Genomic DNA, 23,706 nt, shown 5'->3' on the forward strand with positions numbered 1-23,706 from the left:
GGGCCGAATGGTTTACTGAACAGTCATAAACTGTCATTGTGATGGAAACGCAGCGGAGTGCAGTGATGACAGCGCGGTGCGGGCCACATTGCAAGGCCTGGCGGACGGATTTGGCCCGTGGGCCTTGTGTTTGACACATGTGACCTAGACAACTGTTCTATTAGCTCTGGCCTAATCACATGAGAATTCTCATATCTTACCTGTGTTAAAGTTGGTATCTTCTACACTACTTTCTTATAGAAGCACTTTTAGGTTATATTTAGGAATACATAAATATACTTCCATTTAGGCTACCCTATCTTTAATGGAAGAGTATATATTTTAGCTAAATGTTAATTCAATGTCAAAACATTCTCAAGGAAAACTGTTCATTTAGAAGCCAATAACATGTTTTCTTGTAGACCAAGTCAACAATTAAAAAAAAAAGAAAAAAAAAAAGACATACTCTAAGTCAGGCAAGGGCTGATCAAAGTCATGAAATTCTTCAGGTAAAGTAATGGCATTGTAGGCAGCTTCTCGATTTTCTTCAGGCAGGTCAACAACACCTGGAAAAGAAATGCGAAGCTTCAAAGTCTGTCTACACAAGATTATCCAGGGATCCAAGAAAGGTAAAGTGGGTATAACTTCCCAAGGTTGTATTCTAGAAGGTACATAATATATGTAAAGTACCTTATTTCTGTTTTTCTATAATCATAAGCCATACTACTCTCTTTACAAAAAAGTCAAAGCACTATTTTGCATGAAGCTAGTCTTTAAAAGAATATAGATACAGTGGTGCCTCGCATAAAGAACGCCTCGCACAGCGAACGCTGCACACAACGAACTTCATTTCATGATTCATACAACGAACTTCGTTTCACACAACGAAGTCGCCCGAGCTTCCACGACTGCTTTGCCCGAGCTTCCACGACTGCTTCGCCCGAGCTTCCACGATCGCTGCCAATGTATTGCATCCTTCCGCGCAGGCACTGCAGGCGGTCGTTAGTCACTGCGCTTAACTTAAGCACGTATCGCGGCAATCGTTCTTATTACGAATTAAATCACGCACGTATCACGGCAGTCGTCCTTTTAAGTTAAACTCAATATTTTTAACATGTATTGTTATGGGAAAACACGTTTCACATAACGAACTTTTCGCATAACAAACTTGCCCCTGGAACGAATTAAGTTCGTTGTGTGAGGCACCACTGTAAGCATAAAATGTATGAGGAAGACAAGGAATTACTGCAAACCAGTCAGTCCCACAAATGTTAAGAGAAGTTGGTGTTTTAAGGAAAGTGAGATAAGATTTAAGTTTTTAAAATATTTTCCAAGCTGTCTGTAATAAATATACATTGCTTTCAAGACAAAAATAAAACAAAAAAATCAAGTTATTTAAACAAAATGCCCTTATTAGCTATGTGTTAGAAATCATCCAAGTATCACAGCCTCTGCTCTAAATATTTACTTTTCAAATAAAATCTCAGATCTTAAACATTTCACTATTCATACAGTAAAGTAAATTCAAGTACCAGAACATAATCTTAGTAGAAAATACCGTATAAGGCATCTCTTTCATACATTCAGATTACTTTAATTAGAATAACATTTCACCAATGTTTTAAAAATTTGGGAAAAATTAAAATCCTCAACTTCCTTTTCTGAGCTGTGTATGTAAACAAACAAACAAACAAACAAACAAACAAACACATGGTTTTCAACAGTTTAACCTCTGATGACTGTGTCTGCAAAGGGGCTAAAAGGAGGAGGCAGTTCGAAGGGAAGAACAAAGGGGTGATTGTCATAATCACATGGTAGAAAAGTAAAGTGGGTTTCCTCTCTCAAACCAGTCTCTCCCAGCCTTGCTGTACTGGGAAGAGCCCTTTGTGTTTTTGTTTTTAATTTTTCTAAATATATTTTATTGATTTTGTACAGAGAGGAAGAGAGAGGGATAGGGAGTTAGGAACATTGATGAGAGAGAGTCATCGATCAGCTGCCTCTTGCACACCCCCTACTGGGATATGCCTGCAACCTGGGACCTTTTAGTCTCCAAGCCGACACTATATCCATTGAGCCAAACCGGTTTTGGCAGGGAAGCCCTTTGTGTTGAAATCAAAATAAAACAGGACATGCTGAGATAGAAAGTTGTTTTTTATTTGTTTGTTTGTTTTTAGCATTTTTTCACACCAAACATGAGAAAATCCAATATTTAAAAATAAAAAAAGTCAACAATACCTGGCCGAAAAGCCATCTTTATCTTAATGAATGCTTCATTACAGTCTGCAAGGAGATATTTGGCTTTTCTGTGATAGATTCGAACTACTCCCAGTAAGAGATGTCCTGATGTTCGGAGTGCCATCTTCACCTGTTAATAAAATATGCAGTTTTAACTTTATCTCTTTATATTTATCATTTGAAGTTACCTCAATCATCTCTATTTTACTTTTCACTGCTTTTACCTGTAAATTCCCCAAGTATCCCACAGGACAGACTGGCAGTAATTCATGAATTTAACAGACATGAGGACAGCTATGAAGCAGGCATTAAGTTACGGTGTTCCATGGATTGCTGCCATGAGCACATTAAGGAGCATGTAGTTCTTTTGACTGCCAATCCAGACCCATTGCACTGAACTGATTTTGTTTGGGAAGTAAAGGTCCCCAGCCTTGAAGGATGATTGTTCCATTCTTCTCTGCTAATGCCTGCTCTTGCATTAGCAATCCAGTCCAGCCAGATTAATAAGTATGGAGTATCTATATCAAAGAGATTCTAAGAAAAGATTTTCCCATTATGTTAGACGCCCCTCTCTTTCTCCCTTTCCTGCATTAATGTAAATAGGTATGATTTGGAGCTGCTTGCAGTCACCCTGTACTTGCGGGGCCAAAAGTATGAGGATATGAAGCCAACTAACTCAGAATAAATCCTTGGATAACATCATTGAACTGCTGAACCAATCCTGTACCTTCCTATTTCTAAACTTCTAATTAAGGAAGACTGTTCATTTTCCTATTGTTTAAGCCATTTTTCACTGCGTTTTTTTTTTTTTTAGTACCTGACTGGCAAGCATACTGATAAAGAATAATAGTACCTATCTTTTATTTCACACTCCTCAGCCTTTTTTTAAGGTAGATCTTGATCAATGGTTATGTGGGATGAGGTGCAGTGATTGGGAAAGAATGAGAGAAGTAAACACCCAATGTAAATGGATTCAAAATTCCTCTAGTTATACTAAAAAAATTTTTTGAGGGAATGAGACAACATGAATTCAAACTTCCCATATCATTTTCACAATCATATCATAAAACCTTAGCAAATTCTAAGGTTGCAAAGAATGCTAATCAACATTTGCTTAAATTATAAGGCAGTTTTTACTTTATCTCTTTATATTTTTTATCATTAATCTGAAGTTACCTCATAAAACGTTATTTATTAATATGTTTTTATTGATTCCAGAGAATAAGGGAAAGGGAGACATGGACACATCAATGATGAGAAAGAATCATCAACTGGCTGCCTCCTGCACCCCCCCTCCCCCACTGGGGATTGAGCCCACAACCCGAGCATGTGCCCCTGACCGGAAGAGTTGAACCTGGGACACTTCACTCTGTAGGTCAACACTCTTTCCACTGAGCCACACCAGCAAGGGCTAAAACATGTTATAATTTTTAAGTTATATATACCCTCTTTATAGGATCTAGAAAATTATATTTATAATGACTTGCAGGCTATTTACAGCCACTTGACACGAGTTATAGCAAAAATTATGAAGTTTACTGCTATAAATTCTTAGGTGTATAAAATTATAATATAAAAATCCAGGGAAGTAGAAATACTTTATAATGTGGGCTGAGAAAATTTAAAATTAATATTGACTGCACCTTCACCTTAAGAAAGGAAGTCAGAAAAAACCCCAAAACCTTTGCTTGCCATTATCTTGTCCAGAATTAAGAACCTTTACAAGTGGTGTTTGGATAAAGGCTTTCTTTTTGGATAGTTTGGTTCAGAGTTTAGCTGCTAGCTCATGCTGAGTACAGGTATAATAAAGAACACGGGCTCTATCTATATGCGGGGAAATCTCTGCAGAAGTTGCCAGTGGCTGTTCCAACCCAGGGAAGGGAAGAGACATCACGCAGGTGCAACTGAGCCATATGTCTGACACTTGCTCTAAGTAACCTGCAGTTTCAATTACACACCAAGAGTGAACATTAAAAACTCTGAGACCACCACTTTACCCTGGGAAATATCTTTATATTCTATCACAATAAAGCAAAATCAATCAAATAAAAATCCAATTAGAAGTTCTTAAAAGTGGGTTCATTCTTTCACAAATACTCTGAAATCTTTTAAAATTATTCTCGAACCTTATGTATGCCTTTCTATTTTGGCTGTTGGTGCATACTATTTGTAGTGTCCCTAACGTGGTAAAAAGCACTCTGCACATACTATGAAAAAATTAATTGTCCTTTTAAGCCAAATATTTGAAGATTTTCCAGGGATCTAAGAAAAGTAAAGTGGGTATAACTTCCCAAGGTTATATTCTAGAAGGTAGATAACATATATAAAGTACCTTGAAACGCAGTACTTTTGTTTTTCTATAATCATAAGCCATACTACTCCCTTTACAAAAAGTCAAAGCATGCTGTCTCATGCCCTCAATATTTGCTTATGCATATTACCCACATATATCAATTTAAAGAGCTAAATTTCTCCTTTTCCATAAATTTACCTCAGTAAAGCATACCTATAAAAAAGTAAAAATCATACTCCCATACAATTTGACTGGCAAATGTGAACTGGTACAATCTCCACAAAGAACAAATTGTTAATGCCTATCAGAAATCTAAAATGTAAGTTTATCACCTGGCCTTTCAATTACATTCCTAAACATTAATCTTAAGGAAAGACTTACAGAGTGAACAAAGATTTAGGAAGCAATTAAGTCGTTTCTTAAAAAGAGAAAAATAGAGATAACCTATAATTCTACCACCTAGAGAAATCTTTATTAGGATTTTGGTATGCCTTCTAGGCTTTTATGTATGCATATACTCATAATTTTCTGCTTTAAAATTCTTTAAAAAATATATTCTTTTATTGATTTCAGAGGAAAGGAGAGGGAGAAAGAAACAGCAATGATGAGAGAGAATCATTGATCAGCTGCCTTCTGCATGTCCCCCATGGGAAATTGAACCCACAACCCAGGCATGTGCTCTGACTGGGGATAAAACCATGACCTCCTAGTTCATAGGTTGATGCTCAACCACTGAGCCTCGCCAACTGGGCAACATGATCATAATTTTTAATGACTGCATTGCATTAAGATCAGAGGAATTAAAATTCAAAAATTCAGAAAGAAATGTGGATAATTTAAAAAGATTAATAAAATAAGTCAAATACAATCAAAACAATGATTTATAAGCCCATAATTCTTTATGTGGAATCTTAGGGGCCAGATGTGTTTTGGAATTCAGAGCTTCTGAATATTATAAAGGTAAAGACAGTGCATATGGTGCACACCAAAACATCCCAGAAGCATAGAGCAGCCTGCCACAATCATACAAGTTGGTATTTCTATAGTGAATTTATGAATATTAAAGTTACCTTACTTCAATTTTGGTCAAGTCTGTTTCTGTTTTTCTGTATTTAAATTCTGTGGATGGAGACTATGACACTGCAATACAATCATTAAAATGATGGTAGAGCTAGGAACATAGCTTTTCCTGAATGCAGTCTTGTTACAAAACATATTAATATGTGCAGTATTTGTTTACATGCATAAAAATGGAGAAAGATTATGTGTAAAATACATGCACAAGCGAAAGTCTAGACATCAAAATACTAACGGTTTCTAGGTGGTAGGACTATTAGGTTACCTATTCTCCTCTGTCAAATTTTCATTCTAATCAAGTTTTGAAGTTAGTATTGTCTTGGATATAACACGAGAGAAATGCATTTAAAGCCAATAAATTCTACTAGCTATAACTGTAAAACTAACAAAAAATTCCACATGAAAGAAGACACTTTATAATTTACTCTAATTGCAAATACAAACTCTCACTTTCCTCATCTAAAACATACATTTTCCCACACAACTTTTCTGAACAAGTCCCTGCAACAGCCACAATTTAATCCTCTGAGAATACCTCACACTTATTTAACACATTATGCCAGCATGTCCAAACTGCTAATTCTGAGAAGCTCCCAATGCTGGTCCAGACAGCTGTGATTTGGAATGTTTTCACAACAGGACAATTAGTGCACGTATGTATAAATACAAGAAATAAGAAAGGACCTTTAGAACACAGATATTATTATAGAAAATATGTACATAAAATATTTAAGGACTTCCCTTAGTTCGAGACTATTCTTTGTACATTTTAAACATCTTTCCTTTTTATGTTTTTATTGATTTCAGAGAGAGGAAGTGAAAAGGAAAGATAGAAACATCAATAATGAAAGACAATTATCAATTGGCTGTCTCCTGCACACTACCTACTGGGGATCAAGCTTGCAACCTGGGCATAGGCCATGACCAGGAATTGAACTGTGACCTCCTGGTTCATGGGTCAAGGCACAACCATTGAGCAACACCAGCCGGGAATCCTTCATACACTTTTGAAGTCAACATGTTTATACGTCAGTGAAATGCTAATGGTGAACTGTATCGCTTGTGTTTTAAAAAGGTCCTTTTTGGCAACACTAAAACCTCATATTACTCTAAGTCAGTGTAAACGACTAATGAGTTTGCCTACCACTGTGCTAGTGGATAAAACAGATCTGCCCTTGCAACCTTTTCTAAGTAACGGGTTCTTATTTTGAATATTTTGTAAATTCTTCAATGAGGAGCACCCATGCATATAATTTAGTATAAATACTTCTAGAAAGCCAAATACAAAATATTAGGGTACTGCCTGACTATAGGCAAATAAAAATATCTGCATGAGAATATCAAAATGGAACTCTGGATAATCTATGGATTCTATTTGACTCCAATATACACAGATGCCTTATTCTATCTTACACATCAATCATCAACAAAAGGAATAAAAATATCAACATCACACATACCTTAGGTGAGATGATACTCTCCACGCTGCTTTCTAAATTACACTCAAACACATGGGCTTTGGTTAGCTTCTTATCCCAATGGGCCGCTAGCCAAATTTTGGCCAGAGGCCCTCTTTTACTGAGGACAAAATGTGCGTAAAACATTGTTCCGGTTGACTATGAAACAGGAGAAAATCTGAAAAGGAAAAAAAGTTCATATAAATACCCTGAAGAATTGAAATGTTTATCACGACATATAAGAAGTCTAAAAATGAAAGTTTTATTTTTTTAGTATGAGAACTTCACAGTATTGAATTTAGAATGCATCAAACATACACACACACAGCACAACCTAGTGCTTTACTTTAAGAGGGTAGAAAAAGACCCCCAAATAATAAAGCTGAAAGGGACAGAAGAGTCAAATTACACGCATGCCCTGCTGTCATCTTAAAGGTGCTGCTTTCTTTTGAAGTGAATCTGTCATCAGAAAACTGTCATTTTTGAAGTTCCTTCAAAAGTGTTAACTCCATTCCTATTTTGATTATTGACTGTGGAGAATTTGCTTCTGACCAAAAACTGGAGAAACTTTTTCTTCACGGCAAGAAAAAGAATGTCCAAGGAGAAAAACACTGAGGCACAAATATTAACCCTTTGCACTCCGAACCATTCTGGACATTGGCTACCAGCTACTGACGCTACTTTGCGGCGGACACGTGCGTTGAATTAACTCAATTCCCCGTAATCACTAATGAACTGCAATGTCCCCCCTGAGAGGGGACATCCGAGTGATATGCTAGAATTCCGATGTCCCCTGAGAGGGGACAGCGGAGTGCAAAGGGTTAATCACTGGAGATTTTCATTGTTGGAACCCCATTAAAAAACTGAGATTCTCAGCTTTATACAATAATTTGTATCTCACAACGAGCACTGTGCTAAGCATTTTATATTCCACCAAACAAAGACAAATAGGTTGGCCCTCTGGTGAGTAGTTTAGAACAAATGAAGCTTAAAAGGGTAAAGTATTATATCTATAGTTTTCTAAACTCAAGAACTTTGAAATAGTCTTAGCAAAAATAGAAGTACTATGTTATTCACATTTATTTCTTTCAGCAAGCTAATGTATTAATATAAAAGAGAAAAAGGTAGCCCGAATATTCCAGCTTGGAGTGTATCAACTGTGTAAATCGATATTTCCCTTATATTATCTACTTTACCCCATTCAGTGATTTATAAAAGTCTATTTGCCAAATGAATGTTTACTTTTTTCTAAAATGTCCACAAACAGAATAACATAAGTGATACTTTTGCAGAAATAAACTTAAGCACAATCACAATGCATGAAAAGTACTTCAAAACCAGGACACTGACATTGGTACAGCATGTGCAATATTTCCTTGCTACATGTGTGGATTTATGTAACCATCACCTAAGCATAAGATACGAAGTTATTTCATCATCACAGAGCTCTCTCTGACACTATCCCTTGCCATCCCATTCCTTGCTTGGTGCCATTCCTAAGCCCTGACAACCACCATTCTCTTTTTCATCTCTAATGCTGTCATTTTGAAAATGTTGCAGAAATTGCAGAGTATATGACTTTTTGAATGGCCTTTAGTATGTTCCTTTTTATTGCTGAGTAGCATTCCATGGGATGGATATACTACAACTTATTTAGCAATTCATCTCTTGAAGGACATTTTGGTTGTCTCCAGTTTTCAGCTATTGCAAGTAAAAGTGCTATAAATATTTGTGTATCTAGACCCTTTGTTAGCATAAGTTTTCATTTCTCTGAGACAAGTGTCCTGAAGTGTGATTTCTGTCTAGCATGGGTAAGTGTATGTCTATTTTTTAAAGAAACTTCAATACAACTCCTAGCAAAATCTTACTGATATTTTTGTTATTGGAACTGATTAAGATTTTTTTCTAAAATTATATGGAAAGGCAAAGGAACTAGAATAGCTACAATTATTTTGAAAAAGAAGTATACCCAATTTCAAGACTTATTATATAGTCAAGATTACAAGGGAGAGACAGATTAATGGAATAGAACAGAGAATCCAGAAATAGATCCATAAAAATAAGCCCAACTGATTTTTCACAAAGCAGAAGCAATTCAAAGGAGGAAGAATAGTCTTTGCAACAAATGCTGCTTGAGTGATTGAATATCGTCCACAGGCAATCTTCCCCCGTTACCCCCCAAAAAACCTTGACCCAAACCTCATATTACATATTAATTTAAAACAAACCACACTTATACAAAACTATAAATTAAAAAAAATACTATAGGGAAAATCTTCGGTACCTAAAACTTGGCTAAGATTTTTTTAGATGACACCAAAAACATATCCCATTAAAAGAAAAAAAAAATCCGATAATCCGTTTTTAATCAAATAAAAAATTTTGCTCTACAAAGGAGTTCACTAATGATGCAAAAATAAGATATAGTGAGAAAAATGTATTTGCAAACCCCATATAAGACAGGGACCAGTATCTAGAATATACAAAACCTCTCAAAACCAGATTTTAAAAAAATCTAATTAGAAAATGAACAAAAGAATTTCACAGAAGAGGATACACTGATGGCAAATAAGAACAAGAAAAGATCCTCAACACCAATATTAATTAGATTTCTCTGCACACCTATTACAAAAGCAAAAATAAAAGTTAATGTTAACACCAGTGCTGATGAGGCTATAGAGAACAACCTCTTGTTCACTGCTAGTGTAAAATTTCTTTTGAATTAGCTTAAAAAAGATCCAGAGTAAGTTAACTAATTTTCTTGTTTTTACAAAGAGACTAAATTTTAAAATAACTTTGCTTACTGTACTTCCAATTAAAAATTGCACCCATTCTTTCCAATGATTTACAGAAAATACACATTAGTTAAATGTCTCACAGGCAAGAGAATTCATGCTTATCAACCATGTTTGGGAGAGTGGAGGTGCAAGCGTAATTTACTAGTAGTCAGATTTGCCTCATCTCCATTTTCCATCATAGCAAAGGGTTCTGAAATTCTCCTTTGAACAGATGCTCTCAGGGGATCATTAATTCACCCTTGGAAATTTTTCTCAAAAGAAAAAAGTAAACCAGGTTTCATCAATTGCCTATGTTGTGAACTCTTTCAAATGTAGTTAAGAAAATAACTAAGGAATAAGAATTCAGATCAAAAACTCTAAGGTAGAAGCACTAATAATACCTTAACACTCCTAGGTAGAAGCACTAATAATACATTTTTCAATTGATTCTAAAAAATAAATTTAAGTCTCGTGTGAAATGGCAGAAAATTGATATTTTAGAACAGATTTAGGAATGCAAATCTGTTCTAAGATTTGCATTCCTAAATCCCCAGCATTTTCTAAAAGATCTTTTCAAAAAGCCAAAATCAAATTACAGGTCATGTATCTACAATGATGTTACAATATTTCATTCATCTGTTAGAAGCAAGGCGTCAGGACTGTGGTTTGTATAAATTCATACTGCCTCTCTGAAAGGCAATTTGGTGTATGATATACCCCACTTGGCAATTTGTCATAATTAAAAGACAGCTTCCTTTGTTGCAAATTAATGCTTCTACTTGAAGCCTTAAAGTTTGTTAGCACAAAAATTAAGCTCCTGTACAGCATTTTGTAGCAATCCAATATGGCAGGGTGTTCTTAGGAATAGTCACTATCATACAAGTCCCATGTTCACTACACATGACAGTTGTGCTCCAAATAAAAACTCTTAATATTTGGCTCCTAGTATACTGCCTGCCGAATGACAACTACTAAATATGTGCTTAATGAATAAGGAAATGAGATACACCAAATGATCTAACAGTTGACATATGTAAATAATTCTGGAGATTTCAGAAATTAAAACTACTGGCACTACTCAACAGGTGTCAGTAGTTCATGGCCAGCACTTCAGCTGCTAGTTAGAGTACCAAGCCTAAAATATCCCAGCTATGCAGAGGCAGAGATTCCTAAATAGATGCTTTCTTGGCATCGGATTTTTTTGGGGGGTGGAGTGGGGGAGTGAGTGGGAGGGTGAAGGTGAGTAAAGCAGAGTGCAGCTAAAGTTATTTTGAGAAACAATTAGTAAGAGGAAAGCACCCTAATAAGTAAAGGAAGCCTGAGGTATGTGGTGGATCAACTATTGGCTTATATCTAAAAAAGGAGAAAGTGTAATCATTGTTGCCTTTTAAACCATTTCCCCCTTAATAATACCAAACTTTAGCCAATCTTAAACCAAAAGTTGATTAATCTCTGCAAGTTTTGAAGATGGAAGAGTCTAAATTTTTCTAATCCTTTACAAAAGATCTTAGCAGAAAGCCAACATCCCAGAGCTTATTATAAATAATTCAGAAACTTATTTCTCAAACTCTTTATAAAGCAGCAAACAACATTTTTCAATTGATCCTAAAAAATAAATTTAAGTCTGGTGTTAAACAGCAGAAAGATTGATAGTGTAGAACACATTCAGGAATGCAAAAAAACAAACAAACAAACAAAAAACACACACACACACACACACAGCATTTTCTAAAAGATCTTTTCAAAAAGCCAAAGTCAAATTACAGGTCATGTATCTACAGGGATATTAAAATATTTCATTCATCTGTTAGAAGCAAGGCATCAGGACGAATTCATATGGCCTCTCTGAAAGGCAATTTGGCAACATCTTATGAAAATTCAAACACTCATACTTTCTAATCAGAAATCGTACTGCCAGCAATAGTGCCAAAGATATACGTCGAGATGCGTAACATTAATAACGAATTTTTCAGATTTTAGTAAAGCTCTAAGTATTTTATGTATCCTCTTTATAACAGCCCTATAAAATAAATTGATACTGGCCCATTTTGCAGTCCATAAAACAAAGAAAAGGAGATGATACTAAGTAATGTGCCAAAGGTCACTAGTTTAAGGTAAGCAGGACTTGAACTTCAGAACCCACATCTCTAACTGTAACATTATGTTTCCTTGCCAGCATGACTTTTAACAGCAAAAGATTAGAAATACAGTAACCTGCCTGGGCAGAAATAACAGACTTCTAACAAATGAATACAACCTTAAATAATGATAATGCATGTATTAAAAAAAGGGCTCTCTGTAAATTACCTGCACTTGCATAAACAGGACATATCTGTTGTGCAAATGAAAGTGATGACACTGGTCACCTCTGGAAAGTGGGTCTGCTGGGAAATCGAGGCCGACCCTTCTGGACTATATTTAAACCTTGGAACATACACATACATCGCCTTTTCAAAGTAAAATTACATTGGGAGTCAAGACCACTCCATTAACTAGCAAGTTAAGCTGCTTATCTGTGTAGTTCACTTTCCTTAACTATAAAAACCTGGAAGGTTGAAATTTAGTGTTTACCACCTGTGGAAAATACCCATACCTAGGATAAGAATGGAACTATCTCTGTGCGGTGTAGGAGAGGCTAGAGGAGTGTTACAGGGACAGAAGGTATTTCCAATCTGCACACTACAGAGCATTCTTTGAGCAAGAGTTTTACAATCTGTTCTCAGTTCAAATTCAGCTCACTCCTTAGCTGTTTTATAATGGTTAGAATCTCAGCTTTCTCATCTATAAAATGGGGAACATATTTACAAAACTGGATTATGAGCTTACCTAAGCACCGTCAATGAAAATAATTTTTAAAAAATCACACATGATCATGCCTAACAATTTTGACATTGCATTTAAACAAAATATGTACTTCTCAGAAATTAGATGTTTCTCTTTTGCACCAAACTACAAAGATAAAATTTCTCATAAGTAGGAATTCTCAAATTTAAGAATACTTTAAACATACGGTATATACCACTCTAAGTGGAGAACGTAATTCTAGAGTATGTGAATGCGTTGCCTTTACAAACACACACACACACACACACACAGGCAAATAAGGGTCAGACTCTCCCAACGTAATTAATTCTGACTTGTGTACAAGAAAAAGAAACAAAAACAGTTAAGTTATGCATTTACTGTCATCCCCGCTATCTACAACTGTTAAGTAAATCAATCAATGGGTATGGCGCATGCCTCATCAATATCTCGCTTCAGAAACAACTGTTGGTTGCCTCCAACACTAAACAAAGAAACTTAATGACTCTAACCACTCAGGAAAGCTTCTCCAACCTATCACCAAAATCCCGCAGACTCCCACAGCTCACTGGCACTTACATTCATTAAAAGCAAAACACACCACAGGAACATGGTCCCGTTCCATCCCCTCCGCCCCGAATTGAGTACTTATTCCAAACCGTGTAACCGGAGCAAAAGACTAACTTTCGCTTGTTAAAGAGAAGCCGACACACACACAACCCTTGAGCAGAAACCTTTAAAAACGCAAGAGCGTTTCTGCACGCCGAAGGCAGCCTAAGGAACCCTAAGGTGGCCAGACGGCCAGACAGACCCTCCAGCATCTCCCCCTTCCCAAGTAGAAGGCCCCCGAGCCTGGCAGCACAACCCGACAGGGTCCCAGCATCACAGACACTCGCAAAGCCCTTCTCGAATGACAGCTGGCATTGGTCAGAGGCACACACCTCCCCAGGGCGTCTCTACCCCGCTCCGCAGCCTTCATCACCAGGGGAGTCGGAGGGAAGGGAAGGAGGGGGAAGGAGAGGACCAATTCGGCCGAGTTCCTAGGTCGCGTTTTCTATGGGTCTGCCCAGCACTAACTTCCCAGCGCTACATTTTTCGTGTAAAAAAAAAAAAAAAAAATAGGGGGGGAGAGGAGGAGCAGCTGCAGCCTCCCGCCGCCCTCCGACTCCCGCAGCCCAGCTCGCCGCCCGCGGCCGCCCCTCGGCGCTGATACCGCGGCCGCCGGGCCCGCCGCGCCGCCCGGACCCTGCGGCCGCCCCGCCAGCCATCTTCCCCCCGAGGCGGCGGCGGCGGCCCGGCGCCCAGAGCGCGCTCGTTCAAACTCTCCTCCCTCCGCGCCTCTAGGCTTCCTGGGGCGATGCCGCTCCCCAAGGAGCCCGCAAAGGAAGGGCTTTGGGGGCCCGCGAACGGACCGGAATTGGTTGTTGCCCACGGCCGACGACGCGGGCCTGGGCCGTGCGGGTCCCAGTCCGGGGCGGGCCGGGGCGCAGGGGCCTGGGCGGGCGGGCGGCGCCGCTCGGGGGCTCCCTGGGCGGCTGCCCGGCCTGCATCCCGCGGCGCGGCGAGTGCCGCCTTCCCCCAACTCCCACCCCCCCCGCCCCCCAACCAGGGTCCAGCTCCCCAACCGCGAGACGGTGGCGAAGGGGTGGGGGGAGGGAGCGGGAGGGGAAGAAGGGGTCGGCGAGGACCTTACCTTGCTCTCCGCCGGGAGTCGGGCGGGCTGGGTGGCCTGGGGAGGGGAAAAGGGTCGGGGAAGGGGTGGGGAAAGGGGGGCGCCCCTGTGAGGTCTAGCTTCGCAGCAGCCCCCGCCGCCCCGCAGCCGCCGCCTCCTTTCCGATTCACTCAAACAAACAAGATGGCTGCCGTTACGCCGCGGCTCTTCCTGCCGCCCAAATTCTCGGTTCAAATCGGCAGGATGTTTACGGTCAAAAAGGGTTCCTGCGCGCCTGCGCGGCTTACGTCACGCCCCGACGGAGCAACGCAGGCGCACTGACCGTTTCCTTTCCTTTCGACCCCGCCTCCCAGCGGTGCAGCCTCCGACTGAGCATGCGCAGAGGTGATTGCTTCTCTGGCTAGAGAGGGTCCCGGAGGGTGGGCTGCGCTGGGAAGCGGCGCACGCGCAGTTGCTTGCAAAATAAAGTCATTAATTCGCTTGGCTTTATTCTCGCGGCTGTTTTTAAAGGAAAGGACGGACGTTGTGCAGTTTTGTGTTGTGCCACTCACACAAAAATTCACTTTAATGGTTCTGTAACACCGACGGTAACTTAAAACCCTTAAACAAGTTCCATAAAATGTAGGGGTTCATTCAGCCAGTCAACCTATGTTTACACATGGTCATCTCTCAACTGCATCATGTGAGAGCTAGGGTCCGGGACACTATGATGAATACAACAGAGCACCTGCCTTCAGGAGGCCTGCAGGACTCATTCTCCTCCCCTTCTAGAATTTATACCACAGCTTTAGGGTATTATTACCCCAAATGCTTAAGATAGCACAGCCATCTAGCCCCTGCCTTCTGCTCCAGTTTCCTCTCTTGCCAAATGTACTTCAGTCACCCTGCCTTTTATTTTAAAAAATATATTTGTATTGACTTTAAAAACAAACAAAAAAAAACAAACAAAAAAACACACGAAGGGAGTTGGAGAGAGAAACATCAATGATGAGAGAGAATCACTGATGAGCTCTCTCCGGCATGCCCCCTCCTGGGGATCAAGCTGGCAACCTGACATGAGCCCCACCTGGGAATCTAACCCTGACCTCCTGATTCACAGGTCAGCGCTCAACCACTGGGCTACCCTGCCTTTTAAACTGTCAAAGGTACCATGATACCTTGCTGTTCCATGTGCTTAGAACAGTCTTGCATCTCCATCCCTTCTCCTTTGTCTAACTCCCACATATTAATTCAAAAGTCACTGTTTTTTAATTCAAATATTTATTACGTTTCAAAATGTCTCTGGACTTGAAACACCTACCCGTGTAATTAAATTGAAAGGGCATTCTAACTAGTAACACCCACAGTGTTACTAGTTAGAATGTCCTTTCTTTTTCTTAATTTTTATCTTTATTGATTAAGGTATTACATATATGTCCTTATCCACCTATTGCTCCCTAACCCCACTCGTGCCCTCACTCCCTAGTGTATCCATTGGTTAGGCTTATATGCATTCATACAAGTCCTTTGGTTGATCTCTCCCCTTTACCCCCACCCTCCCCCCGCCTTCCCTCTGAGGTTTGACTTGTCTGATCGATGCTTCTCTGTCTCTGGATCTCTTTCTTCATCAGTTTATGTTGTTCATTATATGTTGTTCAATATTCCACGAATGAGTGGGATCATGTGATATTTATCTTTCTCTGACTGATAATTTATTTCACTTAGTACAATGCTCTCCAGGTCCACGTATGGGTCTTCCCCCATCCTCTGTGTTACTTAGGGTAATACTATTACTGTAAAAAAATGGTTCCCCCTCTACACACAAATTTCAGGACTTAACAGAATGGCCCCCTCCATTACTGCCTGTATGACAATAAGTAGCTTTAACTTCAGGTTTTCCCCCTGAGGGTGGTTGTGAACATTCAGGAATTAATACACGTGGAGGCATTTGGAATGGCCAATGGCAATTTGCATATAATCTAACTTCTCTTTATTACTATTTTCATTCATTGTCATTATCACTGTTATCTTCCTCTATAAATTTTTGTTCCCAGAGAACAGCACTCAGAACTAGACAAAATGCTCCTAACCACAGAACAGAGTAAGGGGTCACCTTTTTTGACGTGGACACCTATATTTGTAATCCAGCCCAATCATGTGTTAGTTTTTATTTTTAACTGCCTGCTTTGCAATTTCTTAAAAGATGGAGGAATAATTTACTTCTCTGTCATAGTTTCTGAGTGCAGACACATCTTAAAGAAATGTGCTGGGAAACATACATGTAAGTATATAGATTCCTCATGTGAATACGCTCTTGGGGTTCAAATTTATCTCTTCTTCCTCCCTGCTGTTTTACCACATGTAATTTACCTAACATTTCTGGACTTCGATTTTTTTTTAATCGATAAAACTAGGGATAATACTTTTCATGATTGTTGAAAGAATTCAATGAGATCATATATACAAAGCACTCAGCATAGTGTTTGAAACTGAGTACTCAATAAATTGTGACTGTTAGTCTGGTTCCTTCAACCTTCTGAGTAATGAAATGTTTGCAACAAGGTATGGCAAATATTAGATATTCAACTTTTAAGAACATCGGCAAATACCTGGATATTCCAAATACTCCTCTTAACTATACTTGGCTCTATTTCCATTTTGTAATCCTTCTTTGAAAAAGTTTTCCTCTTTCTGTCTGTCTGTGTCTCTATCTCCTTACCTCTCTATCTCTATCTCTCTTTTCCCAATACTGAACTCCTAAGGAACTATCGCTTCTTTTCTCCCAAACCATTTATCTTAACCAATAGCTCTCCATCTAAGCCCACCTTCCCTTTCATACATTAAAAAATTTTTCTTTATTGTTGAAAGCATTATACAGATGTCCCCTTTTCCTTACCATTGCATTTTTTTAACTTTTTTTTAAAAAAAATAAATCTTTATTGTTCATATTATTACAAAAGTTCCTCATTTTCCCCCCCTCCACCAGGTTCCCACCCCACCCTCTGCCTTTTCCCCAGCCCCCATTGTCCTCATCCATAGGTGTACAGTTTATGTTCAGTCTCTTCCCGCACCCCCCTCTCATCTTTTCCCCAAGAATTGTCAGTCCACTCCCTTTCCATACCTCTGATTCTATTATATTCACTAGTTAATATTGTTCATCAGGTTTTTTAATTCTTTTGGTTTTAGATTCACTTGTTGATAGTTACATATTTGTTGTTCATACCATTGCATTTTTATGTAATTTTTTCACATACAACTTTAGTCCCCTCAATCTGCTGGATTTGGTTCTTTTGAACAAGGTATATATTCTGCTCTGGCTTAAAGTCCCATCCTGTCAACAGTCATTCATCCCCTTGTACAAAAATGTTGAGTGAAGCTTCCTTGCTACAGAATTTAGCTGCAGTCAATATGTCTCTTACCTGGAAATACTTATTTAATAAATGTGCATTTGTAAGTTTTAATAATCATGATCTGTTTGATTGAAACCATGGCAGGACAAACTCCAATTACAAATTTAATCTTCCTTCAGTTGAAAATGGTCTACTTTTTTTATTACTAACTTGATGACCAGTGTGATTTAGTTCAATCAATGTCTGAAACTTGATATTACAACTGTCTTGTGTATAGAACAAAACAGTTTTTGTGAGATAAAAACTTTCAGAAAGGGATGACCAACGAATACTAACAGAGCTGTTTAAGATTCATACAATTTTGTAGACTTGCTCCTCTAAATTGCCAAACCTTTAAAACAAAACATAAATATATATATACACATATATATGTATATATATGTATATTTATATATATATATATAGCAAGTAGGAGGGAATTAGATTGAGAGAGAAATCAGGAAAACAGGTTTTTTTTAGGGATATTTCAATGTTAGTAATGTTGAGAATACTTAATATGTTACACCAGAATAAAAAAAAATTATTTAAGTAAAGAAGTATCAAAATATAAAATATTTGTTGCATGAGGTTTCAAAAGTTGATTTTAAAAAGTCCAAAAAGAGTGAATAGCCTACTTAAGATTTGGGGTTAAGCAGGGGAAAATAGACAGTGATTGAAAAAATAATAATAGGTTCTGGCTTCTCTCCTAATGACAAAGTCTCTTTGTCCCTAAAAGGGATAGTGATATTTTTGAAAAAAAAAAAAAAAAAGGAAATGGATTTTCAGAATAACAATCATAATACAAATGTTATAATCAGACACAGAAATGATATGAGGAAAGGGACTAAGGACAACATCAATATTGAAACATCAATTCTTAATACAGAGGGTTTTGTAAGCCATGGAAATGGTAGATTTCATACACAGACAAAAGCACATGTGGTTTGGGTTAGGACTGTGCTCCTGAGAGAGGCTGCAAACATCCCTGTCAAGGCTGCATTCTGGGTCAGCAAACAAAAATCAGCGGGCCCAGGAGCAGCCCACAGAGGTTACAGGTGTCTGGGCCACATCGGACTATGAGTTTAAAACTGGAGGTGGATGTCTTGGCCACCATAAATAATGCTGCAGTGAACATAGGAGTACTCTTCACAAATAAAGACAGGGTGTCCCAGAAAATGTATGCACACTTTAACAGCTGACAGCTCAACTCTGAAAGTGAAATGTATATTAATGAACACTGCCTTTATAATTATTCCGAGTGTGTGTATATACTTTTTGGGACACCCTATATTTAAAAAAAAATTTAGTAGACATGGAAACAACAGAAGTGTCCTTTGATAAATGACTGGATACAGAAGATGGGGTACATACACTACAATGGAATACTACTACTCAGCCATCAGAAAAGATGAAATACTGCCATTTGCAACGACATGGATGGGTCTTGAGAATATCATGCTAAGCAAAATAATTCAGACGAAAAAATAAGCCAAGAACCTTAGGATTTTATGCATATGTGGGATATAGAACTAAAAGCAACAAATAAGACAAGCAAGCAAACAAACACAGATATAGGCAGTACGGTAGTTATCAGAGGGAAGGGGGTTGCGGGGAACGATGTAGTAAAGGGTAAATGGGGTAAAACATATGGTGATGAAAGAGGATTTGACTTTTGGGCATGAACACAGAATACAATATACAGGTGATACATTATATATAGAATCATATACTTCAGACCTATATCATTTTATTAATCAATGTCACTCCAATGAATTTAATAAATTACACAAAAGAACAGATGTTGAGACCAGGGAAGCTTCTGAGGCAGAAGCCCGCTCAGGGTCTATGTTAATCACTTGGACTTTTCTCAGAAAATGTCTTATGCCCGTGGTTGGCAAACTGCGGCTCTCGAGCCATATGTGGCCCTTTGGCCCCTTGAGTGTGGCTCTTCCACAAAATACCACGGCCCAGGTGAGTCTGTTTTGAAGAAGTGGCATTAGAAGAAGTTTAAGTTTAAAAAATTTGGTTCTCAAAAGGAATTTCAATCATTGTACTGTTGATATTTGGCTCTGTTGACTAATTGAGTTTGCCGACCACTGTCTTATGCTAACAACATTGCAATGCTGGCAGGAGCTTTAACTCTTTAGCTGGAAGTTTTTGTCACTGACTATTCTGATGCCTTTCCTCTATTTTTAAGCCCACCATCTCTTCTGTAATGATGCATCTTTGAGAATAATGGATGTTTACTGAGAAGCAGATGGATGGTGTTTCCTCGGAACGCCTCTAGCCATTCCAGAATGCAGGCATGTTGTTATCAGATGGTATGCACTATTCCCTTCATTCTGCAAAAATGCTTTCAAAAATATTCGGGCAAACTGAGGAAAACAGGGTTGGGGTTAATCTCTTAAAACCTATGCACCAATAAATGGTAACAATCCTAATTTAAAATAAAACCTTGCAGTATGATAAAGGCAGTCTATTCAATAAGTGGTGGTGGGAAAATTGGACAGGTACATGCAAAAAAATAAATGAAACTAGACCATCATATACATCATATACAGTAATAAACTAAAAACGGATTAAAGACTTAAGTGAAAGATCTGAAACATAAAAATCCTAGAAGTAAAACATAGGCAGTAAAATCTAGGACATATCTCTTAGCAGTATTTTTTAAACATATCTCCTCGGGCAAGGGAAACAAAAGAAAAAACAAACAAAAAGTTTCTGCATAGCAAGGGAACCCACCAACAAAATGAAAAGACAAGGTCACCTTGAGCTTGCTTCAGGGGCATCTTTAGGAATCAGCAACATGGCAGAAAACCAAAATCAAGACCAAAATCAAGAACTATGGGACTGCTCCTTTTGACAGCCGCTTCCCCAACCAGAACTGGACCAGGAACTAATAGCAGAACTACCTGGACTTCACTGCTGTGAGCAGGCAACAACTGCTAAAGGGGGTGATGCCTGCGTGTGTGAATGGTGCCGGCGTGTGTACAAGTCCCTGTGCCCAATATTCTGGGTTTCGGTCTGGGATGACCGCTGGGGAGAAGGCACATTTCCTGGGCAGGTCTGAACTGAATGCACCCCTGTCCTCTGCCATCCATCCTTCTCCCAGGAAGGTGAGGGGGGACCTGGGAATGTCCCACTCTAGAATCCTGAATACAGCTTAACTAACAATAAATACAATACTTGTTAGAAAAATGTCAAAAAAAGAAAAAAGAAAAGACAACTTACTGAATGGGAGAACATAGTGACCAAGGATACCTCTGATAAATCAGTATTCAAAATTTATAAAGAACTCAGATAACTCAACACCAGAAAAACTAACAATTCAATTAAAAAGTGGGCAGAAGACCTGAATAAACACTTCTCCAAAGAGAAACTACTGATGGCCAATTGACATAGGAAAAGTTGCTCAACATCACTAATCTTCAGAGAAGTGCAAATCAAAATCACAATGAGATACCACCTCACACCTGTCAGGAAGCTATCATCAATAAACAACAAGTGTTGGCAAAGTTGTAGAGAAAGGGAACCTTACTGCACTGTTGTTGGAAATGCAGATTGGTGCAACTACTATGGAAAACAGTGAGCAGTTCCTTCAAAACTAAAAGGAACTGCCTTATGACCCAGGGATTCCATTTCTGGGTACATATCTGAAGAAACCCAAAACAGTAATTTGAAAGAATATATGCACTCCCATGGTCATGGCAGCATTACTTACATTGCAGAAATATGTAAGCAAAGCAAGTGTCCATTAATATACGTGGATAAAAATTATACATATGATGGAATACTAGTAGACAATAAAAAAAATGAAATCTTACCATTTGTAACAGCATGGATGGACCTAGGGGGTATTATGCTAAGTGAAATAATTCAGACAGTAAAAGACAAATACATATGATATCACTGATATGTACAATCTAAAGAACAAAAAAGCCAAAACCAATTTGGCTCAGTGGATAGAGTGTCGGCCTGTGGATTAAAAGGTCCCAGGTTTGATTTCGGTCAAGGGCATGTACCTTGATTGCGGGCACATCCCCAGTAGGGGGTATGCAGGAGGCAGCTGATCGATGTCTCTCTCTCATCGATGTTTCTGACTCTCTATCCCTCTCTCTTCCTCTCTGTAAAAAATAAAAAAAATATATATTTAAAGAACAAAAAAATTGAACAAACAAAATAGAAACAGACATATAGATGCAAAGAAAAGACTTATGGAGACCAGAGGGGAGGGGTTAAAAAAAAAAGGTCATGGGATTACAAAGCCCTAATTTGGCCTTGGTTGGTGTGGCTCAGATGGTTGGGCATTGTCCAGATCCATACTGTTAGTACTACCTTCAAAAATTTCAAAAAACTTTCCTTCCACTCTACATCTTCTTCCAGCTATTACACCATTTCTCAGTTTCCCATACAGCAAAACTTAAAAGAACTGTTCAAGTTTTCCAACTCCAATTCCTTTCCTCTCAAAATCAATCTTTTTACTGTGGTAACATATATACAATACAGAATTCACCACTGTGTCATTTTGGTGTACAATTCAATAGTGTTTAGTACATTCATAATATTGTGCAAATGTCACTACTAAATCTAGAACATGCTCATTACCCCAAAAGTGAACCCCATACCCATTAAACAAGCACTCCCTATCCCTTCCTCCAGTCCCTGAAAATGACTAATCTATAGATTTTCCTATTTGGGATAGTTTACGCAAATCTAACTATATAATATGTGGCCCTTTTTGCCTGATTCTTTAACTTAGCATAATGTTTTCTAGCTTCATTTACATTAGAGTATGTATCTGTATTTCATCCTTTTGTATAGCTGAATACTAGTCCACTGTGTGGCTATGCCACATTTTGCTCATGCATTCATCAGATGATGGGCATTTGGGTTGTTTCTACCTTTTGGCTATTGTGAATAGTGTTGCTCTGAACATTTGCATACAAACATTTGTTTGAACACTTGCTTTCAGTTCTTTTGGGTTTATACCTAAGAATGGGTTTGCTGAATCGTATGTTAATTATTGATGAGCAGAGCAGCCAAACTCTTTCCCTAGTGCCTGCACCGTTTACATTCCTATCAGCAATGTATCAGCATTCAAATTTCTCTGAATTCTCCCTAACACAAGTTATTTTCTGTGTGTGTGTATTTATGTTTAATTCTATCCATCCCAGGAGGTGTGAGGTTGTATCTCATATGGTGTTGATTTGCATTTCTTTTATGACAAATGATATTGAATATCTTTTCATGTGCTTTGTGGCCATGTATATATCTTCTTTGGAAAATGTCCACTCTAATACTTTGTCCATTTTAATTGGCTTGTTTGACTTTTGTTGTTGAATTGTATGTTTAATATATTCTGGATATTAGATCCTTATCAGATATATAATTTGAAAATATTTTCTCTATTTGTCATTCATATATATATATATATAAAATTGATTTTCTTCAGAAAGAAAGAGAGATAGAGAGTTAGAAACACTGATGAGAGAGAATCATCGATCAACTGCCTCTTGCACACCCGCTTCCAAGGTACATGCCCTTGACCGGAATCGAACCTGGGACCTTTCAGTCTGCAGGCCAATGCTCTATCCACTGAGCCAAACCGGTTTTGGCTCTATTTGTTATTCTTGACAAAGGACAGCACAGAACCTAAAAATCTCAAATGTTCTGATATTCAATTTTGTGAATTGAAAGAAGTGTAGTTTTTAAAATATATATATATTTTATTGATGTTTTACAGAGAAGAAGGGAGAGGGATAGAGAGCCAGAAACATCAACGAGAGAGAAACATGATTAGCTGCTTCCTGCACACTTCCCACTGGGGATGTGCTCCAAACCAAGGCACATGCCTCTGACCAGGAATCGAACCTGGGACCCTTCTGTCCGCAGGCCAACGCTCTATCCATTGAGCCAAACTGGGCAGGGCAGAAATAAAAACTATTTCAAAGCTTTAAATTACAGGTATTAGCAGAGGCCATTTCTAATACCAGACACTTCACCAAACACTGAATTATTTAGGTGTGCAATTTATTTCTTAGAC

General features: G+C 38.4%; 2 protein-coding genes across 5 annotated transcripts in view; one reads left to right on the top strand and one right to left on the bottom strand.

Moving 5' to 3' along the window:
* The window catches only part of RAD21 (RAD21 cohesin complex component), a 28,877-nt gene extending 14,381 nt beyond the window's left edge, over positions 1-14,496 (bottom strand). For 3 of the 4 annotated variants that reach the window (XM_045581388.1, XM_036436827.1, XM_045581389.1), the window contains exons 1-4: positions 14,314-14,496; positions 7,045-7,219; positions 2,215-2,344; positions 446-545 (exon numbers count right to left, since the gene is read on the bottom strand). In XM_045581388.1, the coding sequence (XP_045437344.1) occupies positions 446-545; positions 2,215-2,344; positions 7,045-7,188 (374 nt within the window). In that variant the 5' untranslated portion in view covers positions 7,189-7,219; positions 14,314-14,496. Of the gene's footprint in view, positions 1-445; positions 546-2,214; positions 2,345-7,044; positions 7,220-12,072; positions 12,076-14,313 lie in introns of all 4 variants that reach the window. The other variant, XM_036436828.1, reaches the window with a different exon arrangement.
* A 4,240-nt stretch (positions 14,497-18,736) lies between these two features.
* On the top strand, positions 18,737-20,810 carry LOC118718563 (cytochrome c oxidase subunit 6B1-like). The gene is given in 3 exon segments (XM_036437413.2): positions 18,737-18,799; positions 20,459-20,579; positions 20,582-20,810. Coding segments are annotated over 3 exon segments (336 nt in total). The 3' UTR covers positions 20,734-20,810.
* Positions 20,811-23,706: the final 2,896 nt, after the last annotated feature.

Source organism: Pipistrellus kuhlii, unplaced genomic scaffold (genome assembly GCF_014108245.1).
Source record: "Pipistrellus kuhlii isolate mPipKuh1 unplaced genomic scaffold, mPipKuh1.p scaffold_m20_p_14, whole genome shotgun sequence".
Classification (NCBI taxonomy): Eukaryota; Metazoa; Chordata; class Mammalia; order Chiroptera; family Vespertilionidae; genus Pipistrellus; species Pipistrellus kuhlii.